Raw genomic sequence first — 12,011 nt, forward strand, 5'->3', positions numbered from 1 at the left:
GGGTTTTAAAACTACTGGTGAAAGGTACCAGTCTGGACCCTGCAAACCTGTTTATCCTAACAATAGCTACAGCAGCGACTGAGGCACTGCACACTTCTTCCACACTGTGCTGGTGTTTTTTGCAATGCAGATCTCTGTCCATTGGCAAGGGGACAGAGACGACTAACTAGCAATGTTGCTGTCTTCGCTCTTCCCATACAGCGGCAATAGGAAACCCACTGTCTACTTTTACATGGAATTTTTATTCTTCAATCAGCTGCTGAACCCTTCAGATTTTTCTCTTTCCCCTGATAGTTTGATAGGGAAAGAGACATGGAAAGGTTTAATTCTTTATACATTTCTCTTCTTCAGTAAACTCATCACTGTCATGTTACCAATTCTATTGGTTTGATTCACTACCTTTATAACATCAGACTCACAGGGCTGCAACCCCTTCTTTGGATAATCGATCTAAACTAAGAGTGTCTGTGTGTATATATAAAAACAAAACATCTTACTGGTCCAGAGGGAATATCACAGCAGGTTTCCAGCTCGGCATGTCGGGAATCACAGTAAATTACCATCCGCTGAAGATCAAACTAGAAAACAAAGACAGACAATAGGGCCGTGTTTCAGCGACTGTGAATTATTAATGCCAACTTGTGCCTAGTGTTTCAATACAAAGAGTGCAGACAATACAGACAAAGGCCAGATCACGATGGTTCTGGGGGTTCCATAGCTGACACGCATCCTTCTCTGTCAATACCCCAGCATTCTGTGAAGGGCACTGTGCTAATGGGATTCTGATTCTCTGTGTTCATTAAAGATCCTGTGGTGATTTTTACAAGAATAAGGATGTATATTAACCTCTGCGTCCTGGCCAAATTCCTATCTGGAAAGTTACATTCTGCCTACCTAAATTCCCCCTGCAATTTCAATTAGATAGGATGGTGTTCATTGTGTTCAACTCACATAGTCATTTCCCCCTGTGGGTAAAATGCTACTAAATCATTTTGCATGCACACAAAATTCACTTTGCCCAGGCTCCTTATAACTTTAATGGAGTTACTCCTGATTTACATGCATGTAAGAAGAGAATCAGGCCCAGATCAGTATCTTGATCTTTTCGCTAAGACCAAGCATGGTACAAATTTAATGCTGGATGTATTCTCTGTGCGGTGAGGACCATATTCTGATGTTGCAGGAGAGGACTCAGTGATTTAATGAGTCTTTCCTGCCTCTAACTACTAAACCCCATGTAGGGCCAGGTTGGGACAGCAAAGAGTCGTTCAGATGTTGTTTGGTATTATGTACATTTGGTGATTATGTTTGCGGGTGATCGGTACCTATGATTGAGGACATGGGTTTAACAATGGCAAGCTCAGACTGGCCGGAAGGATGAAATGGAGCCCCCTTTTTGTATCCCTGTACTGCACACTTCAGTATTCTCAGGTTAGAAGATGGAAACCCTGGTATCTGATGAGATGTCAGCCATTCTCAGACAGTTAATCAAACACAAAGATTCAGAAAATGACAATGAATAAAGAGAGGGTCCAGTGAGAGTGTGACACCAGAATACCCCATCACCCTTGCACAGATGGACATCACTCCCCTGGGAATGAATCCGCAGACTCAGTACTTACGTCTATGGGAACGCTGTCATACAGGCGTTTGCCAATCACGGTCTTCCCTTGAATGTCAATATTTTCTCTGTCTTCAATAGGCAACGTCTGCACTAGTTTGCAGTCAATGTAGAGGGAGACGCTCTTGGACTGAATGCTGAGGGCGATCTTATGCCAGTTGCGGTCAAACAAATCGCTTACTCGGGCATTTCGAAAGACCACTCGAACTGCGTCCTTGGTCAGCCCAATGGAACTGTACTCCACAGCTTTGTTCTCTCCATCCAGGCGGATAGAGACCTGAGAATCAAGAGGAAGAACGCTGCCGATACAAACACAACTTCATTCTCCATACATTCATCCTTTCACATAAACTGTACCCCAAGTGCTTTACAGAGTCAAAGTTATTAATAGCAGGGCGGACGGGAAAGAGATATAAGCAGGGTGTGGGGGACATGCCTGAAGATGGAGTAGGAAATGAGATTGAGAAAAGACAAGGCATGTTAAAGAGGTTAGATGATGTCCTAAATTACCTACCATTATGACTGAAATGACCAAGCCGTGACAAAGAAGGAAGGGGCACTGAGTGACTGGACTCAGATTCAATCAAGTTTTCAAATGAGAGAGAAAGAGCCCAGTTTAATCTGTAATAGGTAAACTCCTATCACCTCTAGTATTGTGGAAGTCACACTCCACCCACTAACTCTCTTTCTTTCTCTTTCCAAGGCCATTGCTATGAGCATATTGTTTCTCATAATTCCTCCATTGGACTGCTCAAGTACTGTACATAGTAAGCCATGGATGTAGGAGCAAGCAGATAAAGGGTAACATTTTCTAAAGCACCAAAGTCCCATCTTCAAAAGTGATTAAGGCATTTAGGACCCTACATCATATTAACTTTCACTGAGACTTAAGGCTTCTAAGTGTCAAAGTCATTTTGAAAATGGGACTTAGGCACTTTTGAAATTTTTACCCATTGCTTTTTGCTTTTCCAACTTCAGGGGGTCAATTTTTCAGCTATGAACAACAGGAAATGACTGATTGTCTGGGTCTGGTATATAGGATTTGGAATGAAGGGAGTATGTTTTCCCAGTAAGTTACATTTCCTTTTATCAAAGATCAGCTGGTAATTTATCAAGATAGTGCTATTAACCTTTCTTCACTGGCTGACTTAAGACTCTAGCTAGCCAGCTAGCTAGGTTCTTATACTACACCCATCCCCTGTGCTGCCCGAGTGTCTCGAATATCTCTCCACATCCTTTGGAAGTTCAAATCCAAAGGAATAATAATATGTAGCACTGCTAAATCAATCAGCACTGGCAGCCCACTCAGGAATCACAAGTAACTCTGTAACAACAAACTAAAATGTACACATTAGGCAAAACAACCCACTCCCCAAACAAAAAAGACAACATGGTGTGGTGTTAAAAAACCCTATATGGCAACAGATGATAGATTGCGCCTCATGATGAATTGGAGCTATGTACGTATAACATATGAATTTGTTTTTTTACTGTGAAGTTGCATTATGAACAACTGCAGTATCATGCGTGTCTACATGTATGTGGATCCACCAAAGTCTTGTAGCTGGTACACGCCAGACAGGGACAAAGGGAAAGACTTAGGTTAATGACAGTACTTTAACTATACAAAGGTTATGCTAAAAAGCAGTTCAAGCCTTGGAAAACCATTCTAGCTTATGCCTCTGAATGAAGGGGGGGGGCGGGGGGAGAGGTAGGAACAGTGGAAACTTACCAGGAATAGAACAAAAGAGAAAAGGTCACCAGGAGGGGTTTAAATAAAGAAACACACAGAAATAGGGGGAACCAGAGAGGACGCATCAGGCAGGAGACAGCAAGGTCACAGAAGCTGGGTAAGGGACTCCATGGGGGATTGACCACCCATCATGTAACAGTATACATAAGGCAGGGCACGACAATGGGTGGCCCCAAAGGACTCTCAAGTGAAGGGTGAATGATCGAAAAGTGACCTATGTTGTGTTTATTGTTTTGTGTGATCCACACTCTTCTGTGCTCTGTATGACTAGGTGTAAAAGAACAAACGCATTCAACTCCGTGCAAAGTGTCAGAGTGTGTGTGAACTGCTTCCCAACTGCGGTGCGCCTCTGAAAGAGTTAAACTGTAACTGGAAGTGTCACGCCTCTGAGGTGGAGCAGTGGGGCAGGGCATATTTAAGTAACTGGGTATCTTGGGAGTCTTGGGGGGCCTAGAGAAGGTAAGCTGAAGAGCCCCATTTCCGTGCCTCAAAGGCCAAGCAAGGAATCAATGCTGGAGCCTTCTGAGGCTTCAAATGCTTGAAATCCCTGGGGATCTGGAGCAGCAGAGACTTGGATTCCCCCTCACAGCCATCTTAATGAGTGGCCAGGAGGGGGTGCTTGCTAGGTTCTGTGACTGTACAGCTATAGCACTTTCTATCTTAAGTTCTGCAAGTCCTTTACAAACATTAATAAATTCACCTTCACAAACCCCATGTGGGGTAGGGAAGCATTATCATGCCCATTTCACAGGGGAGGAAACTGAGGCAAAGGGATGTTAAGTAACCTGCCCAAAGTCACCCAGGAAGTCTGTGGCAGGGTCAGGAAGAGAAGCCACTTCTCCTGAGGCCCAGTTCTGTGCTTTAACCATGAGGACATCCTCCCCTATTCTGGGGCAATCAGTAATTTTTCTATAAAGCGCCGACTGAATAAACTTATTGAAAGACTCAAAGTGCTTTTGAAAACTAGGAGAGTTTCTTTTCTCTGCTCATTTCCTCCTAACTCCAGCCACTGCCTGAGCAAACCTCCTTCCCAATGTAAACCATGGGCCGTGTACAATTTTAAAGGCAAAAGTTCTTTGGCAGAATGAACTGAAAGAGTGTCAGTCGAAAGGAATGTTCATCAGTCCATTCGGAATGGGGAGTGAAGGGTTAAAGCGGCATAGCCAGCCTGTGCGAAACACGGCTGCTCCCGAAGGCTGGAAAGGGCCCCATACCTGCGGTATGCCGTACTTGTCGATAATCTGCCAAATATACCAGTCTTCTCTCCTGGAAGCCTTCCGGAATTTGAAGGTGGCTACAAAGGCATATTCATCAGGCAGGCCCTGTGGGAATACACCCCTGGGGAAGAGGAAGTGAGAGAGAAATGTAACCGACAACAAGGAAGAGCAAAAGACTCCAAAAGAAGCCCCTGCGTGTCCTGGCAAGATTTCCCAAAGCCATGATGTAGATGTCTAAAAAATCTGCTGTCTCTGGCAGCCAGGAAAAACACAAACATGTGTCTGCTCTCCTCCATCAGTGCATGCCAGCTTTAGCCTAGAGGGGTTCTTCCCCATTCCTGTGGTGAGGAGATGATTCATTCCCATCCTAAATACCAAAACCTGGGATTTTGCAGACTGTTCTACATCATGCTGAACAGGTTGGGTTTTCCCTGATGAGTACCCCTCCTCGGTGCCTAGCTACCCAGCGGATAAGTGAAACATCCTGTCTGGATACTCTGCTGCAGTGGGGGGCTTTTCACATCTGAAAAGCAGGCAGGCAGATCTGACACATCCTGTGAACGTACTCAACTGGAGCAGCATGAAAGGATCATATCGGATCGGATTCCAGACAAAGCAGGCACTGCTTTTAGTGCCAGCCCTGAAGGAGATGTTACTGTTCCGTTGGCTTGTGGAATCAGATGTGCTTTCTCAAAACACACTTTGCAAAAAATATTTAGCAGAAATTTACATCCCTACTATGCACTGAGTACAAGAGTAACTGGTTAACCGATAAGCATCAGCCTTATCGGTTTCGGACAAGTAATGATTAAACTCCGCTGCTATCCTGTGCCTGGGGTCCTGACTGCCAGCCCGCACCAAGAACTCCGCTGCCAGCCTGCACCTGGAACTCCGCTGCGTGCCCAGGGTCCCAGCTGCTGCTCCCTGCCCAGGTCCTGCCCCATGCCCACGGACTTTGGTGCAACTCATGCCCAGCATCCCGGCTGCAGCGGAGTCCCAAGCACAGGGCCAGCAGCCAGGACCCCAGGCACAGGGCTGGCAGCCGGGACCGCCGATGCAAGCCAACAGAGGAGCCTCGCATAAAATGTAGGGGTGCTGCAGCAACCCTCCCCCCTCACAGCGCTAGTTCCCCATCTATGTGAACTCCTTAACAGTTAACCACTTAACCAATAGAATTTTAACAGGTTATACAGTTAGTATTTTAAAACCCTATTTACATCCCTAGTGCATAGCTTGCCTCGTAGGATCGGTGCCCATCTCCGAGACGACGAAGAATCAACCTGTTTGAGTCAATCTTGTTGCCAAGTGTTGCAGGCACCAGTGAGAACCCCAAAGCCTTAGCAGCAATAACTAAAGGGTGAAGCACTGAGGAAGCTACTCGTATTGGTAGCGTCCCTGACGTTGCCCAGAGGAGCAAGGGAAGAGTGGGAGCTGGGCATTCAAAACTAGAGGCCACTGCTGAAAATTCAGGCTGCAGGTGTTTTAAAACATCCAATTTTTTTAAAATAAAAGCCGCCTCAAATAAGGATTGGGTTGAGTTTACAGCAACGATTCAAAGTCATTCATGCTTCATGCAAACCAATGCCCCCGTTGTTAGCTTTCACTTTGAATTTCCTGATTTGAAGCTAAGCCCTTCAAGATATCTGAGCAGATATTACTGTGGTTTAGATCATTACTGTTGCTTCTGCTATAACACACACATAAATGGAACACCCCCAATGAACCCCAAATTCTTTCCCAAAAGCCAGATCGAAGAAGACTGCTGGTAGTCACTACGTAGCAACCACAACCCCTACCTCCTTGTGTGCTGTGACTGATCTCCAACCACAGCAGGACCTTGGACCCCCGGCAGAGTTATTTCTGTCTGGCTCATCTCATCATTTTCTACATGTCCTGTGAACACGTTTCACCAGCTGCTCAGCTCCATTTCCACACAGCTAACTGGAGGCCTTTACAATATAACACCTGCTGCTTGTGTGGCCTGAATGAGCTCCCCAGGAGCGCTGCAAGCACTCAGCACCTCTGAATAGCTGGACAGCATAGGAGCATCTGATTCTGGCTCCCTACTGGCACTTTACAATACCCTTCACCTAGGGAGACCTGGGACCCGGCCCGACAGAGCCACCTCCTGTTTGCTAGCTGCTCACCCAACTGCCCTTCCCCCCGACATGGATTCTCCTGGTGCCAGCAGCCTGTCTCTCACACAGCAAAACAGAGAGCCCAAGAGCTCCCTCCCCTTCGAGTTGTGGAGCCCACAATAATTCCATATCACAAAAGAGCAGGCCCCTGGGTTGCCACTGTCCTGCCAGAGCCCCAGGGAGAATAAATCTGGCATGGAAGTGGCAACAAAAAGCCACAGAAGCAGTGCAGAGGAGGTCTGGGGAGGGACAGCCAGGTCAGTCACATCAGTCCTGCCAATGGGCACGCAGCCGGGCCTCGTGTAACTTTGGCACGTAATTTGTGTGAACTGCCTGTCGCACGACTGTCTGCTTTGTACATGGGTTTTGTGTGAGTTCTCCGAAGAGGGAAACCGGGCCCTTTTAAATCGCTGACAGATTCAATTGGCCTTCCCTCCACCACCACCCCATTCCCTAACGAACCTTTCAGAATAATGAGCTAAAAACCACAAAGTCTCCATTCGTTTCACGAGAGAAGTCAACCCCACTGGTGTTTGGCCATGAACCCCCCCATCCTGGCTGGAGTGCTGGCTTTGGGAGTCCCTCCAATATCTAAGCTCCTGAAATGCTGCCAATTACCATCTGCACTTCCATGCCCTCTCCTCACCTGCCTATCTTCCTGACTCTTCTTCCAAGGGCATCAGTGGCTCCCTTTGCTACCCTACTGGTCCATCCCCCTCCTGCCTTGTCCCTGATCCTCTCTGGGTACGTCTACACTGCAAAAAAAAAAAAGTCAGTGACTCTCAGAGCCCAGGTCAACTGACTTGCGGGGCTCATGCTACAGGGCTAAAAATAGCAGCGTAGATGTTCCTTCTCCAACGGCTGGAGCTTGGGCTTTGAAACCCAGGGAGGGAGGGTTGGTCTCAGAGCCCAAGTCCCAGGCTGAGTGGGAATGTCTACACTGCTATTTTTAGTCCTGTAATACAAGCCCTGCAAGCCCAAGTCAGTTGACCTGGACTCTAGGACTTGCCGCCATGGGTTCATTTAATTTGTTTGTTTGTTTGTTGGGTTTTTTTGCAGTGTAGACATTCCTCTCTCTCTCCTGCTGTTGTCTCCCCCTCTCTCTGCTTAGCTTCAAAATCCCCCAAGTCCCAGAGCTGCTATCCCCCTTTGTTACCAACCACTTGGGCTCCCTACCCTATATCTCCTCTCTCCAAGCCCTGGGCACTTTCTGCTGCCCCACGCTCCTGTTCTGCCTGCTGTCCTCTCTGACCCCGCTCCCTGGAAACACAGCAGGAAGTGAGTTAGCTCAGGTCTGTTATAGGAGACAGCTTTTCACCCCCCAACCCCCTGGCACTCTGACTTTTGAGTCCTAGTGCAGAGAGACCCATTAGCTACTGCTCTGGCTACTCTTCCCATCCAGTCCATGTAATGAAAGCCAAGCAGACCAACACATTGTCTCATTTGCAGCCCTGGGGAGTAGAAGTCCCTTGTATTTACCCACAGGACGGGCATAGCATTGGCAGGTGCATCTCTCTTACTGGCCCCTACCAAGGCCCTGATTCAGCAAAGCATTTAAGCGAAGCATTTAAGCTTCATTATAAGTATGGATGCAAGTCCCATTAAAATCAACAGGTCTTAAGGCTTTATTGAATGGGATGTGCTTAAAGTTTAGCTTGTTTTTGAGTGTTGGGCTCATGTGTTTGGCCCAAGTGCTTCCACTCAAACTTGGAAGTGTCCAGTGGGGAAGCAGGTAAACGAACGTAACCTAAACTCCACATTCCCCAAATGAGAAGTGGAAAAATTCCGTTTACGCACGTTTACCCTTGATTACACTACTGGATGTGTCCATTCTTGGACTCTCTACTAGGACTGCCTGTGTGGCTCTGTGGAATCCTCTGTGCTAGGAACTGGACTGAGACCACTGACTCATTACATAGATGCTGCTGAACAGTGGATCTCGTGGATTTAAAGTGGGGAAAAGCTATAATAACCTGTTACCAGTCCCCCTCAGCCTCAGCTGATTTTTTAAGGCTCTAAAGAACAGGCTGAAAGTTCCTGGCAGACACAGCCTTTGTGCCGAAAGCAAATGTAAAGACACCTCTGTTGCTCAGAAGGCATGACAAAAGCTGGAGCTGAAGTCCTTTGCCCCTGTGTCTTTTGTGAAAATGCAATGCCTCATAACTAACAAGCGCTCTGTTGGTGAGTTTTCATTTATTTCCCTGCTAAAAACATTGATGACCATCAAGTGGCTCAGTTGGGTATTTGGGAATCCAAGTACTGTGAGTGCAGTCCCCAGAAATGTTTTATTTCCCTGCCTTCACCTGAAGCTGAAATGAGTTCATGATCCATCCTACAGAGCGTCTGAAATCCTGCTTTACAGGTTGCCTGGTATCTGCAGGGAGCTTGCTGTTGATTGCTGAGTTTATAATTCTGAGAACACAACGGGTCACAGAAGAGCTCTCTATAAAGCTCCAAGCTGGGAGAAATCCCTAGTGTAGCAGGTTAGCTTACAGATTAATTAACCCAAATTCAAGCTCAGGTGAATCGCAACCTCGACATACAAAAAATGAGAAGCCACATTTAGGGGGGAGGGATAGCTCAGTGGTTTGAGCATTGGCCTGTAAATCCAGGGTTGTGAGTTCAACCCTTGAGGGGGCCATTTAGGGAACTGGGGTAAAAATCTGTCTGGGGATTGGTCCTGCTTTGAGCAGGGGGTTGGGCTAGATACCTCCTGAGGTCCTTTCCAACCCTGATATTCTATGATCCAGAGGACTTCCTGGCTTCTCCTCAATTTCTCATCACCTTTCATTTGCCATAAGAACACCAAATCCTCCACCCACAACCATCACACCACAAAGAGAAACATTAGCCAGCTTTCATTCCAGACACCAAATGTAACAAAGGTGCATTGTTTGCTTGTGTTTGTGTAGAATTACTGACATTTAAGATATTTTGGAAATTAGTTGACAAAAATTAAAGAAAACACTGAAACGTGAAGGAAACACCTGTAAACCCAGACTTGTAGGTCACTGAATATTTGGGTCATTGAGCCCAATGAATCAGTTCCAGCCCAGCAATGGCTAATATTCACTCACATTTGATGGCCATTCAGCCATCTATCTGAACTGAGGCTGGTGGGTATCACTCTACTTCCCTATTATCTACAACATGGTCATCACCAGGGCCAGATTGCACCTTCTGGCCACAAAACCTGTGGAATAAGGCTCTTGGGGAGGAAATCTCCATAAGAAACCTGTGAAGATGGGGAGATGGGGCTTGTTCCCCTGTGGAATAGGCTGTGGGGCTCACTCAATAACTCTGTTGATCTCCTGGGAAATCAGCAAGAGGCCAGGGCCGTCTGTGAAGGGGCCCTTGACTGACTTGTGGGATCTGTGGCCTGACATGTCCCCCCACCACACACACAGTTGCCAAGGTTTCAAGTCCCCGGCAGCTAGATCTTCCTATGAACAGTCCACTTAAAAGGAGGCGCTTGCTGCGGAGGGTGCTTTGGGAGAAAGACAATAAAACTGCAGCTCCAGGTTGAACTGTCTTTCTTCAAAATCTCTGCAGGGCTGGAAGGAAGAAGTTGTGCTGTCCTGACCTCTCCCTACTTCTCTGCCCCATATGGATCCCAGGGCCCATTGAGTGCTTTCTGTAGCATCCAGGGAGACAGTGCCACAGAGATAGCATAGGGTGCAGGGAGATTTATGCAAGGGTCTGCAGGGCATGATTTCCCCCTTTATCAGGCTCGTTCTCAGGGAGCAGCTGTCCATTTCACAAAAGCCACTACTGCAATTCTAATCAGAGAGGCCAGTGACTGAATGAGCCATGGAGACTGAAATACCCTGTCGGCCTTAGAGGTGGTCCATACAGATTATGTTTGAGTCACCGAGGAAAGCTTGCACGGCATTTGCCCCAAGTTGCAATGCTAGTGAGCCCCTAGCCTATGCTGGAAGGACCACGTCTACGGCTCAGAATGTAACGCTAGCCCTTCGCCCAGTCAACGGCTGGTAAACACGCCCTGATCCAAAGCCTGGTGAAGTCAATGGAAAGGCTTGGATGAGCCCCATTGTCCACAAGGGTGATGAGCCGTGTGAAATGTGGTAGTTGGAGCTGTGATGTGGACAAATGGCTGCTAGGAACTGGCCTGAGAACACCAATTCATTTTACACAAGCCACTGAATGGCCATTAGATGGCCACAATTTCAGGCACAGGGTGACAGTGTTGCCTACCACCCACTGAAATCAAGATTTAGATACCTAATTAAGGGCCATGATTTTCAACACTGCTGAGCCCCCAGCAGCTCCCACTGATGTCGACGGGCGCTCCTGAATCCTGTCGCTGGCAGGCAGGGAACAAGCAAGAGCCTACAGCAGTTTCTTCACCCAGCAAGAAATGCCTATCAGTCTCATCACTACTCTGCTTCAATTAACTTTATTCCAGCTAATCTGTCATCTCAGCTAAACAACAAGAGAGCACGAAGACAGAGTTCACCACAGAGATTGCCATGGCAATGCTATGCCTGAAAATGCTCAGATGCAAATGGTTTTCATGCTTTTAACCTTGGGGCAATTTTTGGTGTCCGTCACTATAGACTAAAAATCCCCCCTTAACAGTTTGTTATTGAGGAAAGAAAATGGACCCTGTGACTTGATAAGACAGTGACATGTATGGGGGTAACAACACCTGCTAAAAAGTTCTAATGGCTTCCTGGAGCAAAAATTGCAATGAGACCTGGATGCCTCTAGAAGGGTCCTCAAAGCTTATTGATACCTACCTCAAAATAATGAATGGATTCACTTCAGTGAAGTCCTGTCCTCCTTAGCTAGTCTACACACCCAGATCAGGATTATTACATGATGAATAGCCACTGAACACAGCTAAGTGACAGATCTAATATCAATGCCCTGAATCCATTACTCAGTCATGCATCATACACATCAGTCACACTGCCCCCATGTTATCCTCTCTGCCTTAGGGTTTTGTGTTAGTGGCCAACGCGAGAGTATCTCAGCCTTATCCTGGGGTCTGAAACCAGATTGAGAAAGACAGAAAGCTTACCCTGTCCAGATAACTCCGCAGTAGCTTGGCAACTAACTTCCAGAACATGTTCCCCAGACAGGGGGAGGTTCAAGATTGGCCAATAGTTCAACAGAAAATCAAAGTTGAGACACTTTCTCCAGCACAAGCCAAACCTCAGCACATTTCCTAAGTGTCCTAAGTGAGAACTCCCCTCTAATAATAAAGTGCGCCACCGCCGGCTTTCACAAGCTACAACAGAAAGGGATCCTGGGCACAA

General features: G+C 46.9%; 1 protein-coding gene across 1 annotated transcript in view; it reads right to left on the reverse strand.

Moving 5' to 3' along the window:
- The window catches only part of COL22A1 (collagen type XXII alpha 1 chain), a 310,719-nt gene that overhangs the window by 176,137 nt on the left and 122,571 nt on the right, over positions 1–12,011 (reverse strand). The window contains exons 7-9 of the mRNA XM_039526471.1: positions 4,589–4,712; positions 1,623–1,898; positions 498–578 (exon numbers count right to left, since the gene is read on the reverse strand). Coding sequence (XP_039382405.1) covers positions 498–578; positions 1,623–1,898; positions 4,589–4,712 — 481 coding nt within the window. The remainder of the gene's footprint in view (positions 1–497; positions 579–1,622; positions 1,899–4,588; positions 4,713–12,011) is intronic.

The sequence above is a fragment of the Mauremys reevesii genome, linkage group 2 (assembly GCF_016161935.1).
Source record: "Mauremys reevesii isolate NIE-2019 linkage group 2, ASM1616193v1, whole genome shotgun sequence".
Taxonomy (NCBI): domain Eukaryota; kingdom Metazoa; phylum Chordata; order Testudines; family Geoemydidae; genus Mauremys; species Mauremys reevesii.